The sequence below is a fragment of the Coturnix japonica genome, chromosome 1, assembly GCF_001577835.2.
Source record: "Coturnix japonica isolate 7356 chromosome 1, Coturnix japonica 2.1, whole genome shotgun sequence".
Taxonomy (NCBI): Eukaryota; Metazoa; Chordata; class Aves; order Galliformes; family Phasianidae; genus Coturnix; species Coturnix japonica.
In genome coordinates this window covers 41,356,950-41,378,613 of record NC_029516.1, presented here as the reverse complement: position 1 = coordinate 41,378,613, position 21,664 = coordinate 41,356,950, and the positions used below count along the sequence as shown (strand labels likewise).

Below are 21,664 nucleotides of genomic sequence, written 5' to 3'. Positions count from 1 at the left end.
TCTTCATCCAGGTCAGCTCAGAGGGCCGGAGGGTCTCCCTGGTGTCCTGTTTTAAGGTAGCTCTACAACAGAGCAATTTGGCAGTGTCCTTAGTACTGATTCAGCATTTGAGGTTAAGATTTGCAGAGATGTGCAGGTGACCTCAGCTTGGTGAGTGGGACTCTGGAAGGGACAGTGATACCTGAGGTGAGAAGTACTGAGCACAGCTTCTGCCCATTGCCTGAAGCTGTGGAAGGCGGCAATGGCCCAGCCTCAGCTCCATTCCACATTGCCTTGTGCCTCTCTACACAACACAAAAATGTATATGTAAATCTGGGCTTCTGCAGAATTAAGTAACTGTAGTGCTTACTTAAAACACTTGTAAGTTATTTAAAACCAATTGTGCTGCAGTGAGAAACCTGTGGATGGTTTCACCTTTCAGCTGCAGCTCATGTTGTGTTGCATTGCTTGTTCGTGTGCCGCACGTTGTTGTGTGTGATGCTGATGAAATCACATTTACTCATTTTGTGCCTGGATCTATTGTGCTGTCTCCAAGTATGTGCTTTGCCTTTAAAAGGGAAAAACAAAAGCTGAGTTACGAGTTTGACAGTTATTATTTCTTGCTGAAGAAACAGCCCTTATTTGTGAATCGATACAGATTATTTAATGTAGGCAGAACGTACAGCTCAGATTAAAATCTGACTTGACAGCAGCAATGAGAAATATGTAGTGCATTTTAATGTCAAAAATGTAAATCAAAGGGGGGAAAAAAATTAGTGGGAACAGAATAAACAAAACCAATGTGACTTTTCCAATCAAACCTCATTGCTTCCAAGGACTGAAGAAATTGAGCCTACAGGGTTTAGTGCCCCTTTAACCCTCCAACATGTCAGCTCTTATTATGGTTACTTGGCTTTATCTCCAGATGTGATCTTGAAAGGTTGTTTACGTGTCTATTGCACTTACCCTAAAGTTTTCCCCAACTTTCCTGTGTTATTTCAACAAGTCGCTGGACAACCCAAGATTCTGAAATTAATGTTTTCCTTTTTGCAGTTTGTTTAGGATGTTTTCTAAAATTGTGGAGGCTGGAAACCATCATTCTCCCTTGTATTTTACAAACTACACGTGTTCTCTTCCGGGATGTCATGACTCACTCCTTTTCTCGTTTACATTTGAACATTGTGACACCTGAAAATATCAAAGTCTCTGCTTAATAAAACAAACGCACGTTCACAGGAAATAAATCAATGGACTCAAAGTTTTGAGGTCTTCATCTAATGAAAGCTTTGTGTAAATGGAAGTAAAGGAATTGAACTGAAATGTCTATTCGAGTCATGAAAGTTTAGGATGCTTGAGAACAGGTTTGCAGCACTGTTTCCCTGTATTGACTGCCGTCACACTGATCTTTGCATCTGTCCTGAACATACAGCAATAATATATAGCCTATACTCTGGGAGGATGGGTATATGCATAGGGTCAGCTATTACAGGGCAGCTGATTTGTCTGATTCACACCTTGGATTACCCTGTAGCAACTTGACTATGTACCTGCACCTTAAATCTAGGACCAGCTCCCATAAAAATCCCCTTTTGTCACCCTGATGAATCACTTCCCTGCCTTCCTGCCATTCGTGGTTCAGAAAGAAAATCACCTTCAGGCAGGCTGCAGGGCCATGGAGGGGGGTGGCCTCGGGCAGCTGGTGCCCATTCCAAGGAGGGTGGAGCCCAGGAGAGATGTCCCTGCCCATGGGGAGCATCACAAGGATGTGGAGCTGTGGCTGAGCAATGGCCTGTGCTGCCCAACAGTCAGGCTACTGGGCTTTTGTGTTTACTCAGTATCCTTTTGGCTTGGTTTTCAAAAGAGGACTGGGGTAATCGATCATGGTCCGCAAACTTGTTTTCCTGCAGCTGGAATCTTGCAACCTCATTTTCTTGGCCAGATGCAGGTGAACATAACTTTTTCCTGTTCATTTGCTGTTCCTGAGTGTGGAGGTTGTTCAAAGTCACAACTTGGGAAATGTTCTTTTAACACCATGAGGTTTGTTGCAGAAGACACAGTGCTATGTGAGCTTTTCCCAGTGTTCAACTCTATATAGCTTCTTTCTCCCTGCCTTTTTCCTACATATAAATGCTGGCTGGGCAAGATAACGTGGGATCAAAATCACAGGAGACTTAGAGCTGTTCTGTTACAGTTCTTGAAGTCTGTATTGTCCTACTGGCTTTCCTGCTCATTCACAATGTTGCATAGGTGAATAGATAAGCATTTTAAAGTGAAGTTGCCAAATCCTATAATCTGACGGACAGAAACAGACACTTTCAGGCCCAAGCATTCAGTGCAACTTGCTCCAGGATGTTGCTCTCCTCCTGTAAAACTAAGTGAAGGTAGGACAGGAACATGGTTCCCTCAAATGAGGCTGAGTGTCACAGAGAAACTCAGCAGGATGGGATGGGTGTAACGTTTTCCTCAGCACACTGGAGGAGATAATTCACCAGAGGGACAAAACGTCCGCTCTGTACTGCGACCTGAGGATGGGCAAAGAGGGAGTGTGTGCACTGACCCACAGTGCTAATGGCTATTAATGTTAGAAAAATAATGCCCTTTTTATTTTCCTTTTGTTGTTGTTTTATTTTAAGCCTTGGGTTTGTTTTTTTTTTTTCCCCTTCAGCACTGTCCGTAGTGTTGGCTGTTTACAGATAAGCAGTACATTTCCTGTTGTTGGTGGCAGTTTTGTTAGTCGCTTTATTTATGGATTTCTTCCTTTCCCTTTCCAAGCAGGACAGAGGATATCTCTGCTTCTCCCAACTATTTAATCCACTGGTGCAAATAAAACCATGTGTTTCTGCTCTTAAACTTGGTTTTCTTTCTGGTACCCCAAGATGCCAGTCTGGATGCAGGGCTCCTCTCTGAGCCTTGGGTAAGACTGGATGGGAAGAAGCAGTGATTCTCTGTTTCAGTCCCCTGAGTAACACAAAGTAGGGAATCCAACATTCAGTGTAAAATTTGCTCTGAAATTACCACACACCTCAGAAAGTGAGTTTGGGTTGTAAGTGCTGGTGACTCAGCCACAACCATAGGCAAGAAGTTCCTGTTGTCAATTATCTCTGTGTGTAATAATATATAACTCTTCTTTCTAGTTCAGCTGTGGGATCTCAGTATGTCTTTATTTCTTGATTAAAGAGCCATCAACTGTGAAAATCTCTCACGTTTCCACAAATATATGTTGTCACTATCTCACTTCTTAAATTCTCAGCTAAAGGAAGCAGGATGAGCTTTCTTGGCATTTGAGGTGTGTTATTTAGACTTTAAATACTTATAGCTATTTCTTGGATTCATCCCAAGCTTTCCTCTAAGGATGCCAGTGGAGATATAGCATATCACATATAGCAGGTGTGTGGCAGGTGTGGCACATACAAATGTTTTCAATGCCCCTCATCTTTTAATATTTATCTTGCTTGTAATCTGAAGGATTATTTAACCACCTTAGCTGTAGGCTTGCATTGATCTTAAATATCTATCTATCTATAATGATTCCTGAATTCTCTTCGGTTTCTGCTCTCCTAAGTGTAACGGCCTCTGTTCTTAGGTGAATAGTTCATTTGGCACCAGGAAAAACCCTGTCTTTCAAACAAGTCACCACATTGGGCTTTTGTTCTGTAGAGCTTCCTTGATGATATTTCTTGTTTTTCACCAGAAGGGCTGCTTTCACTTATCTTTTAACAAGAAGTCATTCGTTCATGACTCCCAGTCATTCCTTACACCTTTATATATAACAGTTGCCTCCTACTTACTTTTTTTCTCTTTTCAGGGTGGGAAAAAATGCCCCTTTTAAAGCATTGCTTTACATAAACTTGGTTTGGATTTGCACACGGAGAATTAAATAAGTTTATAATCAATTGTATTTCTATTATCCGTTTCTAACTGATATCTAATAATTACGCTTTTATCCTATCTTAGCTTCTTTTTGTTATTGTCATTAAGAAGTTCATCACTTGTATTTTTTATAAACTCAAAGATGTTTGGTTGAGGAAAATTATTGGTGCATTCCCTTCCTGTGTTCTTCATTCTTGCAACATAATTGGATATACGGGGTCATCTCGCAGCTCCTGGTTCGGTCATCTACTGCAGATCTCTCTCTTCATGCTGAGACTGTCATGTGCCTGTTAAGACATTGACCCTTATCCTTTCTAGACAAAACTGGCAATCATGTGAGAGCAGATAGTGGGGTCTTTGTCTCTTCTTCCCATTCCGATGGTCTAACATTCGAATCATTTGAGAAATTCTCCTAGGCTTTGAAAGTCCTACCAAATTACGCTTCTTAACGAGAGTGATTTTTTCTGGCTCTATTCATTACCCAGGTTTCCAATATTGGCACATAGACAACTTTACATTCTCTGTGTTCTCATGTTTTAGCTGTGAATCTCATAGTGTTACACTGTACCTTCTCATTATAGTCCCTTATGAATACCAGCTGAAAGCCCTGCAGGTTAATCCGGTTTGATTGCTCTCTGAAATATTAGGCAGTTCCACTATAATGAAAGAAGCTTTGGAGTTTGGCAGACATCAGTTCGCAGAGTGGGACAACTAATCTGTGGGATATCACTTACCTAGTTGGCATTTCATCCCCTGAACCTTCTGCAATCTGTTCCCCTCATCAGGGGGTCAGGAAGGATTCCCAGGCTGTCTGTCTTCTCTCCTGTTTTCAGGGATCTGTAATAGCTTAATAAATATTACTGAGCATGGTCCCATAGATCAGTGATTGCCCATCCAAAGGGTTAATATATTTTTTTCCCCAGCCAGCTATTGGCTTACAGCTCACTGTATGGGAAATCCCTGTCTTTGGAGAGGAAATAGAAGGTGGTGCATCCTTTGCAGTAACTGATAATCAGGTCGCTGTGGCTCTCATTTTTGGCTATATGGAGCTCTACCTTTCAAAAGCAATTCTGTGCTCCCTCTTGCAAAATGTCTAAAAAATTGTCAGTGCCATCAGATTTATCTCTTTTTTATGTAATAGAAGTGCAGCAAGAGCAGCTATTCTAAATCTAAGCAGAGTCAGTCTGGACACCATTGAATGATTCATGTCCTAGAAAAACATCGTTTTCCTGTTTCTATAGTGGAGACATTGTTCCTGGCTGTCTGCTCCAAGCAGCGGCTGTAGTGTTTGGGAACTGCTTACATCTGAGTGCATCTGCCTCCTTTTTTTTTTTAACATCTAGATTCCTTTCAAAAAAAGACAAAACAGAAAAACGCTCAAGCCTGAAACTTTATTCTTCTGTTTTCAGGTTAGAGACTTGAATAGAGTTGCAAATTTATAAGGATAAATAAGAATAAAAAGCCACCAAGTTCACGGTTCAAATGAAATCATTGATAAATGGCTTATCCAATCCTTTTGCTGTGTAAGATCAGTTACATGTTTTCTCAAGATTTTTATTTAACCTACATATGACTTCCTGAAAGTATACAAGAATATTGTTCAAAATACAGCTAATGAATATAGAGGTAGTACATATAAAAACAGAGTGAGAAACTCAGTTACTGTACAAGTGAGTGTTTACATATCAAAATCCCTCAGAGCACTTAGAAATCATTTTCCAACGTATGCACTGGTCATAACTTATCTCTTGCAATGTGAAAATGTTTCAGACATTAAAAAAAACCAACACCAAAACAAAATAAAATAGACCCAGGTCACAACAGTGTCCAAGTTCCTCTTGTGCTCTTTTTCCTGCCCTCTGCTCTCTCTGGGCTTTGTCATCCACTGTGGGCAGTGGGGTCATAAGTCATAGATAGCAGTGGTGGCTGTTTCTAGGTCACAGTAACATGTTCAGAAGAGTATTTTTGTAAGTTGCATAGAAATAATGTTTTACTCATGCAGTAGGAAAAACACCCGACTTGCTGCAAATTATTGCATTAACTTCTCACCTCAGCTCATTACACTTAACCAGTGGTGGTGACATGTGAGTTTTGCAGCTGATACAACAATCCATCTAAATGTTGTTTGAAAGGAAGAGGAAAGAAAGGGGAATTATAGGTTACAGTTTTCCAAAGGTGATAAGGGGAAGGGAACTGAACTGGCCTGGTATTTACTTAGTCTATTCTGTTATCTTTGATGCTTATTATACGCTAGGCACTTAATGGGTTTGCAAGACTTTTGGAAGGTGTTACAATAATTGAGACTTCAAAACCAAGTTAATCTGTTTTGTTTTCTTAGCATCATACTTCAATATCTGATCAGGGACATGCATTTTCATAAAGTTAAACTGTTTTGTTTTTCTTTTGACCTCTCCCATTACCCTTTGTTTGGACCTATTAAAAAGAAGAAAGGCAACTCACAACAAACCAATGGTGGGGAGAGGAGGCGTGCTTTTATTAGAAAAATATATACATATATAATACCAATATCCTGTTGGTGATGTGATTTGAATGTTACAAGACTGTGGTGCAGGTGAAGTTCTTCTGTAGGCTGATGGTTTTGTTTTCTAATGTCTTTGTTTTCTATCCTTCCTAGAAATTAAGAAGCCGCCTGTGGCCCCCAAACCAAAATTTGCGGTAGGACACAAGGCAACACCTCCACCCGTTGCACCGAAGCCTGATGTTGTGCTTTCTGGTGTTTTACAAGCATCAACAAGGAAAACTAAGCCAGCTATTGCACCGAAACCGAAGGTTCTCAAGAGCTCATCCATTCCAGAAGTTAAGCCTCCATCCTGTGCACGGAAAGGCACCAAAAGCTTTGAGGAACACAGAGGAGATTCTTCTCAAACACTGGACCACTTGAACTATAAAAATGAAGTCTCAGAAGGGAGTACTGATAACACAGCATATATTCTGCCAATGTCAACTTGCAAATTTGAATGCCTTCATAAGCTTGGAAATGGGGAGAACACTTGTAAAACTCAGATCATTCTTGAGCACTTTGAAAACTTAGAGAATATCAAAGTAGATGAAAAAACTGCACTGGCTCTGGGGAGTAGTCCCGGTGAAAAAACAGCAAGTAAAAACCAGGTGGTTGTGAAAGCCAGCCTTTTGGAAGAGAAACTTAAAGACGTTCTAACCCATGGTGTGTTCCCCAACAGAAGTCCTGTGAGGCACAGGTATGCAGACAAACTTTACAAAGGGGATGGCAACAGCTCCAGGAACGATGTTAAAATAGAGTTTATGGAACTTGAGCAGTCATCTTCTTGTAAGGTATCTAATGGGAAACAACAAAATACTGGCAGTAAGCTCGCTGAAGATGACATTCAGACATCTGAAACTTGTCCTGGTTTGAATGAAAATCACAACAGTTGTTCTTGCCTATCAAACCAGGAAATTCTTGAAAATGAAAATGTAAATAGCAGTAGTTCGTTTTCAGGTGAAGCGGGTATGAAAACAGACACTGATAAAACTTCCTTTGAAACATGTTCAGTCCTGAGCTCAAAAATGCTTCCTACCCCTAAGCCAAGAAAGCCACGTGCTGCGTGTCTAGTCCGTCAGGATGGCATAGACAGCATAGGAGAAGGAACAAAGGAACCATCTAGTTCAGAGACTGATTCTGTTGGTCCTGCTGAACACAGCTTTAAAAAGCCATCAAAAATTAACGTCCTTGGTCAGAGCGTTTGCTATAACAATCATACAGAAGGGCTTAATCCTGAAAAATCTGAGATAAGTCAAAGCACCGCAGACAGAATGCATCTGAGAAAGGAGCCTGCTGATACCGAGGAGTCAACACTGCAAAACCTTTCACCTCAGTTATCACACAAAACTTCTCATTTGGTGGAAAATGTTGAATGTTCCTTAGATATAGACCATAACTTCAGTAGCTCAGTGGATAGGATGACAGATGATTCTAGTATGCCAGATACTGTGGACAAAAGGACTAGCTTTATCAGATGTGATGCTTTGTCCATGAGTTTGCCAAAGCAAATAAAACTAACTGGCAGCCAGCACTCACCTGCTACTAATAGCCTCCATGTTTCCCTACAAAAAGTGGAAGATAGGGAAGCTAAAATCAAGGACAAAAGTTCTCCAAAAGTCGTTCCTAAGAAACCACAGCGGCACAGCCTACCTGCTGCAGGAGTGCTCAAGAAAGCTGCGTCGGCAGAGCTGGTTGAGAAAAGTTCTTATATCTCCTCTGAAGACAAATCAAACAGCGTTCTGGAAGGACCTCACTTCACACACACTCCGGCCAGGGAGCAAGGTGCACTGTCATCCTGTGACATACCCAAACATTCCTCTGAGAAACCCGTCTGGAAGTTACCTCACCCTATTCTTCCGTTTTCAGGAAATTCAGAGTCATTAAAAACTGCGAGCATTGCTCCCAGCCTCAGCCACATGAGTGCTGTGACAAAGCCCAGAGCCAAATCTCTCTCTTCTGTGGACATGGAAAGGACAGACAAGCCTTGCAAAGACACACAGAAAAAAAACAGCTTGAAAAAGTTTCTCAATGTGAAACTGTCAGTTTGCTTAATGAAAAGCGACTTCCAAAAATTTCTGTCCAAAGGCAGCCAGTCAATGGATAGTTCTACTGCTAACCTTTCCACTGGGGAAGGGTATGGGAATGGTAATAACCGGCACGTAGCATCTGTAGGCAGTGAGAGGAAAGCAAAATCTGCCAAGGCGCGTTCTGTAGAAATAAGTAGTCCTGCACTGCAGAAGAAGAGGCAGAGAAACAGAAGCCAGCCTGAGATGCGAAGTAACCAAAGGTTGGAGTCTTTAGATGGGCACTCACTGCCTGCAGGGAATCTGTCCCAAACGCATTTGAATTCTGTCAGCAGCAATTGTGCTCCCGAATATGAGAACCTGCGTCACTATGAGGAAATACCGGAGTATGAGAACTTGCCTTTTGCTATGGGTGCTGGTAAAAATCTCTGTTTGGAATGGCAGAATTCCAGCCGTGTGGAAGACCCAAGCGCCAGCTTGTATGAGGTGGAGGAGTCTTTTCAAGCAGCAAACAGGCGTGTGAGAAATGGCAGGTAAAATGAAAGCTAAAGGGGTGGTTGAACATCTCACTTGCAGCTCTGGTGGTTGTAAACACATTTAGAGGATGACCCTAGAGGCTACATCCCTTTCATTAGATGTCAGCAGAGCAGTCACTGACGTGTATCTTTGCATTTGCTTTTGAAGTTCTGAAAACTGCACTTGGTGAAAAGAGTCAAGAGGAAAAATCAGCTTCTTATTCTTCATATGTGATCAAAATTTGGGAAATACATGCATGTACTTTCCCAGATTTAATTAAAGCAATTTGATATAGTCACATATTTGTATTCAAGAGCACTTAAATAGGGAGGAATTAACTTTACTCCGGTCTCAGGATGAAGTGGAATAAATGTTCATAGAGTGCATAGTTGCTGCATTTGTAGGGGAAATGAATATATTTTTAGATCAGCTGATACAGCTGGAAAATGCAGGCAAACTTTTGGGTATGCAAATTCTTCACTGGGTCTGAAAAAGTTTCTGGTGTAAGAAAAGATATTGCCTCTCCCTGAGTGCATGGAGTCTTTTGTCCCTTCCTGTGCTCATGGATGCAATAAAATTAGTGGAAGTGCAGGAGTTCTGTGTGACCCATACAAAACATTACTAAAACACAGGGTTTTGTGACAGGTGATAGAAAGCGCTTGCTGCAGGGAAGGGAGTGTGCTGTGCCTTTGTTGTCCCAGCAGATGGGGGAGATAGTTGGTATCAGCAGATTCAAAAAGGGATTGGACTGGTTCACAGATCTGTCTCTAACAGATGCTAAATGGAGCAGACCTTGTAATATCTGTGGTGCTGTGATTGTGGGTGTTGGCAAGAAGAGCGGGCCATGTGGAGCAGTGGGTTCCCACATTCTCCTGGTGGTAACGGGTGAAGCATTGTTTTGACCCAGCTTAGTATTACTTAACTTTGTAACTTCAGCTGCTCTGTCAGTCTTACAGATCCCTAAGGTTTGTCTCATGGCAGCGTGAAGGATTTAAACAAAATAGGCAGCTTGTATAATTCATAGTTCCCAGCAAGCTTCTTTATTATCTTGAGAGTATATGCATATTGTTGAGAACAAATGAGCTAGCTTATAATCACATTTAACGTTACTTTTCACTTAGGATTACTAAGGTTCTTTCTGGATGTGTGCACAGCAAATGTACGCTCTGAAGACTCAGAGCTTGCCATTCTCTGAAGGAGCGTGTTCTCTTTTAGAGGAGGAGGAGGCACATATATTAAGTGGCATCCTTTGGTAACTGTTTATAGAGCTGATATTCTCAACATTGGACTGTTGGAAAGCATGAAGCTTTATTGTGGGAAGCAGGATTTCTAGCTATGAGCTTTTGGCATTGGTATGTTTGCTCATATGTTTGTTGAATATTTTACTTGTTTACAGCAGGTTGCTTCTTGTTTTCATCTTTGCATTCTTTTAGTGCTACGAGTTCATGACTTTTTGTTTAAACACAGTTTTTGGGTATCTTTTGGACGTGTTGACCCAATTCTTTTAGTATTCCCTTGCTTTGGTTTACGTAAGAAGAACAAGACAAAACTTAAAGAAGGATATATTTTATGTGTTTGATCTGTTGTAGGTTTGTGTTGTGGTTGTGGCTCAGGTGTCTGTCTGTCTTTGCTTTATGAAGCATAAAGAAATGTTTTGTTGGATGAATGAAGCACAGCAGGCATATGTGTACAGTGGCTCCTCAGTTTTCTCATCTGGAAGAGTGTGTGAGGTTTATAACTACTTGCTTTCCACACCTCCTTGGTACCAACAGTGATTTAAGGGTTTGAGTGATCGTTTGTACCCTGGCACATCTGTACCTGTGCTTCCTAAACTGGGTGTTTTTGGAAGAACTGGATTTGTGTTGTGTTTTTCTTTTGAAAGCACACATAGAAAAGCATAACCCAGAAACTTCATTTAAGTCGTTATTTTAAACTAGTTTGCATAGTCAGAATCTGCCATAGGGAATCATTTATGCATGAAATTACTTTTAATAAGGTAGGGGACAAAGAAATCCCAAGGAGCAAATGGGAACACACGGGCAGTGCTGCCCTAGGTCAGCTGGAGATGGAGGAGCAAGTGCCAGGGTTGATTTCAGCTCTGCTTGGAAGATGCTGAGGTGCTTGTGCAGCCAGAGCCAAGCAGGTAATTTTGCCAGTTTTCCCATCCATTATTTCCCCACCTCCTCGAAGCCTCTTTATCAATGCCATCTCCCCTTTCTGCATAGCTCTTTAAGAAACTTGTATCACTGTGCCAAATGACTTTATAAAACCGGTTAGAGAAACAGTGCCAATGTTATTGTAATAATTACTACTAGCATTTTCTCAACCTGTCAGAACATGAGCTTACCTTTTTTCCATACTTTGAAGCAAACAGAACTTCTGTAATGCACTGCTAATGGGACGTAATTTTTCTTACGATTAAAGCTGGACTACAGATCCACAGTCTGATTCCCTACACTTCTATTCATACAGCATATATACAGAATATTCATTCGAAACACAAAGTTTGTCATTACCAGAAGAGTTCAGTGTAGAGTGTACCCAATGTTACGTTTTTTTGTGGAGGAAGATAGAAAATTCCCAGTGCTTCAGCAGCTATCAAGAAGTTTCCTTCTGATCCCATCTGGTGAAACCGGTAGGCTTTAATGGAGAATGTTAATAGCTTGTGTTGCTTTAAGCCTGAATTCATATGTCTTGCTAAATTCAGATGCTTTTTATTTGCTTTGGCCTCCCCCTAGGAATTTAAATCTAGAATGGCAGGCTTGGGTAATGAATAGTGTGGGTACCAGTTGTTGCTAGCCACTTGATTTTTGAGTTATTTCATGTTGGCCTTCCTGCTACCGCTGTGAGGTTTGGCTTTAGGAGGAGGGAAGTCAGTGTCCTGAGGTGGGCTGTGAGCCATGGTGAGAGGCACAGCTGGCTGCGAGGGGGGGGCGGTAGGCCCAGGTGGCTATCAGCACCTCAGGGGAATGTTCTGAATACGGACCATCTCATGGAGATTCTGTAGCAGATAATCCATGTATTGTTTACTCAGTAAAATAGAGTAGTCTCTTGAAATAGTCTTTAAGGGTTGTTTATTTTGCCCTGCACTACCTCTTTGACAGCCATTTTAAAACGGCTAGCAAGGGTGCATCTGGTGCTGAGAGGATTCTGTGAAGTGAGCGAGGAGCAGATGCTGTGGGATTGATAATGTATGGTTAACATGCAAAATGAGTTTCAAATATAACTGTCTGCTTGCTGGTAACAGCATGAAAAGCAGCTTTTTACTGGTTGTTGTTGTTTTGTTTTGTTTTTTTCCCAAGTGTTGTGGTTTTGAGGCCTGAAATGTGAGTGAAAAGTCAGTGCTGCTCGTACCAACACAGCCATTCTTGTTAGCGCTGCCAGAGACCAGCAGTTAAAACAGTTCTGTTTTGAAGTAACACTTCTTAATAAAAGAGAAATATTTATACATCTGTTATCCTTCTCAATAACAAACTTTGTGTTGAAGAAGAAGGCAAAATCTTCCTTAACACCAAAAGTAAAATTGAGCATACCTATGTTCAGTAGTTTAAAAATGCAAAGGAAAAGCAAAAATGGCTTGAAATGTCATGGTGCAGAAAACAGAAACTTCTCTGGATTCTGTGGTACCTTGTTGCATTTTTTGCATAGTTTCTGGCAATGGAATTATTCTTCCGGTTCAGTGAGTCTGTTCTTTCACCCTTCAGGAAGAGCATGATGTATTTCCTGGCTACTTTTCACAGTGTTCCTTCAAGATCTTGCAATTGTACATGGTTACTAATAGATGTGCGTGAAATGTATAGCTGTGTCATTGTATTTCCTGCTACGATTTTCCTTCTGAAAGGGCTGTGGAGGGGGAGTGCCATGTGATAACAATGCTTTGAGATCTTAATGTTGCTTTCTTTATACCCTGCTTCCTATTTTCCTTCAAATGTGCTGATTTAGAATAACCCATTGATTTTCCAGAAATGAACGTCTTAGTGCAAAATGTAAGTTTAGTTATCAAGACTAAATTCTGCTCTGATGACTGAGTCCCCAGAGGTCAATTGTGTCTCCATGAAAGCCTTCCTGGAATAGTGAATTTAGTAATGAAATCTGTGTGATTAAGTACTTGGCTTTTAATAGGTATTCATTCCTCTTTGATGTACTGAACTTCATTAGGGTTTTGAATGCATGAACTGCTTCTCAGGTATTGAAATCATTTTGTTTGCATTCTTGTGTTAAAAAAATGATTCACATCAATTAATAAAGTTCAGAAAAAGAGAATGATTTCCTTACGAGTAGAGGCCAAGTGTGTAGATTTTGGATTTCATCTGCTTCTTTATGGTTACAATGGATTAGTTTCTGATCTGCAGTAGTCAGGTTCCTTACTCCCCACCAGCAGTTCCTTAGTTGCATACACTTCTCAGCTCTGTGGTTCCAGCTCAGGGCAGGATTTTGGTGCATCATATGTTCAGCAACCCTTACCCTAAGGCTGGACACCACTGTAGGAGCTCCTTCTCTTTCCAGAGGATCTGCTCAAGTCAGTTGTCCCTGGGCCTGGGAAATACTCTATATTATACTGTCAAGTGAATTATTTCATAGTCCTAGGTTAGTGCAGTGAAAACTGCGTGAAAGATAGGAAAGTGAATTTTTAGCTCAAGAAAATGTGTGGGGTGTATTGTCTCTTATTTTCCTTTTCTTGCAGGAGTCTTCATGCAAGTCTTTGTCTCCACAGTCTAATTTTCCAATTGGAGGAGGAATTTTATAAAGCGTTGGGGTGGTTTTCAGTCATACAGGCTTATAATTTAGTCTGCTATATCACTTGAAATGAAATACATATGTTAGAAGAAGAAGACACATGATCTGGGACAATACTTGTATCTTCTAAAGAGCCCTGGGAGAAGTATATTTAAGTTATTTAAGTCATTATTATTTAAGTCATTTTTTTAAAATGAGAATAAATAGGAACTTCTTTGCATTAAAAGAATTTTAACACATTCTTGTACAGATGGGTTTGAAATGTGCTGATTTCATCTGTTTTAATGCTGGGAGAAATTCTGATACCCAGTGCTTTCTTGTCAGATCCAAAAGAGTAATTGGAAAACTGCTTTTGTCCGAAACCAAGTCTACAATTCTCATGTGCAGTCCAGTCTTGAAAATGTTTGGAAAGCCTTAGGAAATTAAAACAACTCACTATCTCCAACATTGTAACAAAAGAGAATTTTTGTCTTCTGAGTGGTTCTGGTTTATCTTTTGTCCTCTTTTGAAGTGCATGCAGTTAATGGATAGAAAGAAATAGGTGCAGCAAGTTGACCTAGATGCTATGCATGGTGAAACTTCTAACAGATTTTGAAGAGCGATGATAAAAGCTTTTTAATTTGTTCAGTTTTACAAGTACGTAAATGTTGTGTAATTTCTTGACGTTAGCTTTTTGTGAAGACCATCTTGGGGTGGGTGTGTTGGTGTGTATGAAGGGAGCAGTGGTGGTCAAGACAAAGCCAGCCATGCTGGGACGTGCTTGCTTCTTGCTGGGCAAATGCAAAAAGCCTTTGTGTGGCTCCTTATGTCACTGTTTTGTACAGTCTGGAAAATTATGGTGTACTAACCTCGGTGTACATGCCATCCATATGCAGTAAAAGAGCCATTTTGAGTCAAAATGCATTACCTGTTACAAGCTTAAAGTTAAACTGTGCTATCATTCATTTCCCACCAAAGAAGCACTCTCTACAGATGGCAAAAATGCTGTAGCTGTGCTGTTTCCTGTTATAAAACAAGGATGTCCTCATCCTTCCTCCCAGTGACGTTGTGTCAGGCTGGCGCGTTGGCCTTGCAGGCCATGGAGCAGTGACAAGGCAGTGAAGGAACCCTGAGGCCATCAGGCGTGGAGCCACCCCTTTCAGCCTGCTCCTTCTCATGTGGGTATGGGAGCTTGAGTATCACTCCTGCAATCTAAAAGGCTTTATTTTTCTTTCTGCTTTTACTCCACGCTTGCTTTTTTCTGGATTTCAACATTCTTTCTACATGTTTGCTGTTTCTCAAGAAGAAGGAAGCTAACTTGCCTCAGCATTTGTCACCTGATGCTGGCCTTGCACCCTGCATCAAGCTCAAGCCTCCCTGTCTCCAGTTGCCAACAGTGCTGTATGCTGCAGGTTCCCAACGTGTAGTTTTAGAGAGTATCTCCGATGGGAATTGATGAAAGATGCATTTATATGCTCAACAACAGCCTTTTCCTGTGGGTTATTTTCAGCACTGGCTCAGGAAATGTCTTTGTGAAGCTCCTCAGCACACAGTTATCCGTGGTGATATTCTAACAGCAGCAAGGTCTAACGTAATTACATATGCAAAACAGTAGGGTTTTTTGGCGTAACATAAACATTGGGAAACAAAACAGTCAAAATATTAACTTCAGTTTTTATTTAAATGTCAACAGTGATATATTATTATGCATAATTTACCCCACATTTATGTTTGTTCCATTGTTTTAATGAACAGACTTAGTGATCTGCATGTAGCTACCCCTGTCTCAATGCCCTGGACAAAATTTAGATTAAGGAATGCAGGTTTGTTTAGATACTGGAATCCAAGAAGTTCCTTTTTGAAAACATTAATTTTACTCAAGTTTTAATTTTCCTTGATACTATTCTCCTTGTGCTTATGTAAAACTGCTCCACCCAATTAAGCAAGAGTGGGCCAAGTAAAACCATAAACTCCAGGTGTGTGTGAGTAGAAAAGTGAATTTTATCAGAAGCACCAGTTCAGCAGCTCCAGCCGGAGCTGAGGATCTCAGTGATTTCAACTGCAAGTTGATAGCTTTCTTTTCCACTGGTATTCCTGGGGATCAGGTGTTCTGTGTTGATTTTGAGATGAGATGAAAAGTTCAGAAGAAGTGTCAAAATTCCACTCATCTATGCAAAAGACTGGAGGAAGAGAGAGCACAAGCCTGAGCCTGTAAACAACTCAGTGATTCTCTGCAGTGAGCGTGTGCTGGTTTCAACCAAGCTACTCCATCCAGTGTTTTTCATCAGGCTGCCCAGGAAGCCGTGCCAGCCAACGTGCATGCAGACAGACATGTGTATAAGAGTTAAGTCATGCTGTGTTTATTTTAGCTGTAAGTCACTAGCTTTTGAGTACTCTGATATTTGGCTTTCTTTCGTCATCTTGGAAGTATCTGACACGTAAAACTTGCACTCCAGTAGGCTGTACGTTATTTTTAAATAGAACAAACATTTTGAAGGAGTGTTACAGCCTTGATTTCAGAGCTGGTAAGCAAAAAAGTCACAAAAGTAATGGTCAATACAAATGATGGACTTTGGTTTTAGTGGATGAATTGCAGTTAAACATTGGAATTTCACAGTGATCCTGGCAAGGCACGGTCAGTTTTGTTTCAGTTAGTATTGATAGGAATCTGTGGTGCAAGTTTTCCCTTTCTTACTCAAAGTGCTTAGTTTGAGATTCTGTCACAGTTTTCTGAAGTCTCTTTGGTGTGTTCTGCAGTGCTGTGGTGGTTTCTCTATCTGTTATTTTTTTAATGTGCCTGGAAAAGTTAAGTATTGTTTTCTTCTCCTGGTGCTGCTGTCCTTTCCCAATAAGCAGCTCTCGCTGGTGTCTGTGTTTTGTATGGCTGAGTGAAGATGAGTAGCAAGTCTTGACTATAAATGATGCTCTATACTGTTTATGAGCACTTCCATGCCTGGAGCTCTTCTGGAGGCCTTGGCCATGAGTATACTGGATGTGCAGCTGTTACTGTGAAATGGGAGCTGGGAAATGGCATTCACAGTAAGCGAAGGCAAAAAGCTGCACATAATGTAAAGACTTTACACTTTAGCCGCCTTTGAAGGTGAAAAATAGCTGACATTTTTGGGTGGTGACGGAAGAGCTGATAGAGTGAGCTCTTCCCCAAGTGAGCCTCAAGGCAGGGTTTTAAATGCATGTGTTTTACTGCTGTATTTCACTAGCCAGTACTAAGGCTGAAGGCTGGCAAGTGGCACAGGGATGGGTCATGCCCTGATAAACCTTCACAGAGTCCTTTGTTGCACAGCAGTGTCTCACAGCAGCTCAGGCAGAGGCAGGCTTGTGCATATGCCATAGTGCTGGGCAGATGAACTGAGGTTCTGCAGGCCTCTGTGATGTGGCAGAAGCTGTTTTGGTTCCCCGATCGAATTGATCAGCGAGTCACGTCAGAGAATAGTTTTCTCTGCGACTTTTAAAACGGAGACGTCCTTTTTATACACAACTTTTCTGCGGTGATGGTGGAAACATCTGAAGCATGCGTGTGTGTTTATGCAGGGCTGCACATGGAGCAGGGAACTGTCAACAAAGGGTCTGGCAGAGAAGAAACTGAGAAACATTGCTGCGCCGTAGGAGGCTGCCTGTGGCCAAGGGTGGCCTTGTGGCCCCGCAGGCCTCTGGTGACATTGGCACTGGATACAGACTCCTTGCTTATTTGTACATAGAATAAGAATCAGATTTTTTATTTTTTCTTTCTTGTGGAGGGAAGAAATAACGACTGTCCTGACCTCGGGAGAATGACCACACAAATAAGTGCTTCTGACTGTGAGCGCCGGGATGGCCCAGTGCCCACAGGTCAGGTGCCTGCCATGCACAGACAGCTGCTGGTGTCTGCTGGGACAAGCCAGACCCCTGCCCTGAAAATCCAGCAGTGAGCTGGGGCAGATCAGGGGTAAAGGCCAGGATACAATGCCTGTTACAGGCGTAAAACGCTTCCACTTGCGGTTGTTCAGTCAGAGGAAGGTTGTTTCTGCTTTCTGTCTGTGATCATTGAGGAACAATTTGGTAATTGTATCCTTAAAGTTCCATAACCAGCCTGGAGAGAATAGACCAGAGTAATTATAAGTGAAACAAATAGTCATTGGTCTTGTTTGCTTACCGTTCATTGTTAATTTTTAGGATGTTTTATATAAATCTGATTTTTTTCTCAGCATTGTCATTTATGGAAGAACAGATTACAGGAGTAACATATGGATCTTAAGGGAGCAGTCTGTTTAGGTGGTCTGAAAAATCACAGATACACAGCAGGACAGAATTGTAGGGGCTGGAAGGGACCTCTAGACATCATCAAGTCCAACCCCCCTGCAAAGCAGCCTTCCTAGGCAAGGTTGCACCAGGCAGGTGTTGAATGTCTTCTGAGGAGACTCCACGTCTCTGGGCAGCCTGTTCCAGTGCTCTGTCACTCTCACTGTGAAGAAAAATAAATAAATAAATCATAGAGAATAAGAAAAGGCAGATCAAGCTGCCTGCTGTGCTCCCTAAAGTCAAACCTATAAAAAACTGCTAATCTATTGTTTTGGTTTCTTTTTTCCTTCCTATTAGTCCCAATAATACCAAGAACTTATTGAAACCACTGAGTTGTCATTGGGCAGAATGAGGAGTGTAATGTCCCATCCTCACTTGCAGTTCTGGCATGACTGAATGAGAAACCAAAAGCATGGAGACATGAAGATGGTTGATAGTTACTGTCATCAGAGAATATCAGGTGTAAATGATATTATGGTAGATTATAGATCAGAAAACGAAATACAAGCTTCTTCAGAATGATAATTGCCTTCTAAATTATTCGAGAACCAGCACAGAAATGTTTATTGTGACTTCAGGCTGTAGTGTCCTATGCAGGTTCTAAACCAACACTGTCTGAAAGAGAGGCCTCAGGCTTGTTTGGAGCTTCTGTCATAATGCAAATAAACAGAACAGCCACCAAGCTCTTCCAGACAGAAAAATAAATCCTATCCTGATCAACATAAACATCTGAATCTACAGTTCCAGTCTAACTATTTAAACAACCTGTTAAAAGAAAAAAAAGATTCTGGTGGTTTAGGCTTTTGATGTTTTTTTGCTTTTACAAGCCTCACTGAATAATGGAATACCTTAGTTTGTAAAGCTGCAATCTGTGGAGCTACCAGATGTGTGTGTGTGTGTGTGTGTGTGTGTGTGTGTGTATATATATCTATATATATATATATATATATGTATTTTACATGAAAGACAGATATGTCAAAGTGAATGCTTGCACTATTTTGATGTAAGGTTTTTTGGTCGTGTTTGCAAGCTAGGAAGGACATGATTTACTTTTCAGCTGGTAACTCAGGTGGCAGTTGCATAGGTTTTGAGTGTTTTATCTCTGTATGTCTGACTAAGACTATTGTGTTTTGTTTCATTAATGTTTACTACTGGATTGGGAATTTATGGCACAGTGCATATGCTTCATCCCATAAACTGCTCAATTACCAAAAAAATAAGCATTTCTTTGGTTTTATGTGTCAAAAAAGCCCCACATCTATATTTAGGTAGGTTGCTCACATGGTATGACAAGATGTTCTTACTCAGCAGGCAGCACAGTGAGCTGGCACTGACGGTGTTTCACATGACTGATAATGCAGAAGTTTCTCTTGGTAGGGCAAAGAGGGAGCAAGATAGAGATGGGTATTTGAGGGATACTGTGAACTAATGGAAGAGCTGCTTTATAAACAACCACCTGTCCAAACTTGTCTATAGGCTACAAGGAATTTCACTTAGTCCAGAAATAATTTTAAGGAAACTAGACATACATTTGTGATATAGATGACTAAAGAGGTAAAAATACCAAGAGAGTATGTGATAAATACAGAACTATTTTACGGCTCTTCTGATAAAGCAATGTTTATGATAAGAGATTGAGTGGTAAGGTATGAGGAGAAGCACATGTTCTCCCACATGTCTGCTAAAGGCCAGACAACATAGGGACACTGCCACTGTCTTTATAGTAGAGGACAAAACCACGGAGCGTATCTGCCCACATTCCCAGTATTGCATCCAGTCTCTGAGCGTGCTGCTTGCTTGATTCCAGAAATGGTCCAGGGTACCTTTTGAACATTTGTCATCTGCTCATCCTCTGTGGATTTGTTTTACAAAATGATAATAATGATAACACAAAACGAACCACTCGAAAGCTAAGTTTATTAGGTGGAAGAACCTGAGGGTTGCGTTGGACTGTGAAGTGAAGAAATGCAGTATGAAGATGAACAGGAGCTGCTCTGAGGTGCTTTGGCACTAGGGGAGATGTAGTAAAAAAGATTTAGTGGATCAATTTCTCTCAGCAACCACAGTTTCCTTCACAGGAATAGCAGGTGCATGTGCACCATGAGTTCAAGAAGGGAGTCAATGTGATTCACAGGAAGAAATAAGTACATATGCTGAATAGCTCTAATCTGCAGACTTAGTAAACATCCTAAATCATCTGTAGTTAATTATTAAAAACTTCAAGTTTTTAACTAAAACTTCATATTAAATAAACAACTTAATCTTGCATTTAGGAAATTATTCACCCAACATAAGCCATGTAATTTAATCCTCATGAGGAGGATCAAATGATGACCGGGTTATGTTTGTACAAGCATTATACAGCCTCTCCTAAAGGCATCATTCTTTCTGGCTTCAAAAAGGGCAAGTTTTCTGAAAGTTCAAGTGTTGGCATAGTTGCCTGGAAACATTTAGGTTGAAAATGATAATGAAATTTGGGAGTCAGTTAAAATAAATACAAATGGTAGGAAAAAAAGGCAAGAAGATGTCTATTGACTGTGGTAAATGATAATGAATAGGAGGCTAAAAACTGAATTCCGTTGTGGTAAAGAAACAAAGTGCTGAATACACTTGGCATTTGAAAAAACAATTCCAGACTAAATCTAGATTGAGTGCTAGATGTGTAAAGTAAAACTGAGTAATTATATAGGAAAGAAAGAAATAACTGTAATTATTTCTTTTGCACGTTTAGAATTAAGCAGGATAGATCTGCTTTAGGATGTTGCAGATTAAATAAAGATGCATATCATCTGTCAAATAAAGGGATATGCATGGGTCATGGACCTGTGAATTAGAGTAGACAAGGAATTTTCTGAAATGATGAAGCTAAAACAACTGGAAATTGTAAAGCCCTGATAGTGCAGCTGCAGGAGGAGCTCCACAGCAAAGCCTCTATTCTTGCCTTCCTGGAGTCCCTGCAGGAGTCATTCCTGGCATCCTCTGCACCAGGTCTCTCTGGTGACCACTCACTGTTGCTTGAAGTTGGTTGTTTCCAAGCTGAAACACCTGGCTGTCTCCTGGGCTTGTCTCAGACTCTTGTTTGGACTCAGCAATGATCCTGTAGGCTCTTCTTCCCCTTCTGCGGTTCAGCTACGGGAGACAATAAGTGCTTGGGTGTTTCCCTAGTCCTTCCTGTCTTGTTTCAATAGAGCCAAGCTATTTTAGTCTTTTCTGTGTCTTCATGGCTGACCAAGGTCTGTCCACGGGCCAGCTTATCTTGTCTTCATCTCTAAATATCTGTCCATTTGCAGTCAGCTTTTGTTTTTTAGACTGCCTTGAGCATTGGCTCATCAACACCTTGCTGTGGCTGCCAGAGCATCCTCACACAGCTGTATCCTTTACTTCAGCAGCCACCTCCCTTGGGATCCACACTGACATGTTTTCTTTTAGGTAGCTATCGTGTTTGGAGATGGTGTGTCTAAAGAATGGCTGTCCATCTCTGCTTGCTAGTGATTCAAAGTCAGGAAAATAAAAACAAGTCTCAACCACACGTATGGTGTCTCAGGACATCTATGGGAAGAAATGGGTAGCTGTGAGAGGTGACAGCTGCACAACATCACGTGTTGGTCAATATACTAATGTTTGTGATGGCTGGAACAGCCTTGGGGAAATGGTTTCTGGACTTGCTTTATGTTTTGCAGAACAGCTGATTGCTTTTGTCTCATATTACAATAAGCCTGTGGTATCCCAGCATCTTTTTGTA

The 21,664-nt window shown here is 41.0% G+C and overlaps 1 protein-coding gene across 1 annotated transcript in view; it reads left to right on the top strand.

Annotated features, from left to right (window-relative positions):
• The window catches only part of FGD6 (FYVE, RhoGEF and PH domain containing 6), a 64,015-nt gene that overhangs the window by 2,297 nt on the left and 40,054 nt on the right, over positions 1 to 21,664 (top strand). Inside the window, exon 2 of the mRNA XM_015858402.2 lies at positions 6,485 to 8,927. Within this exon, the coding sequence (XP_015713888.1) occupies positions 6,485 to 8,927 (2,443 nt within the window). The remainder of the gene's footprint in view (positions 1 to 6,484; positions 8,928 to 21,664) is intronic.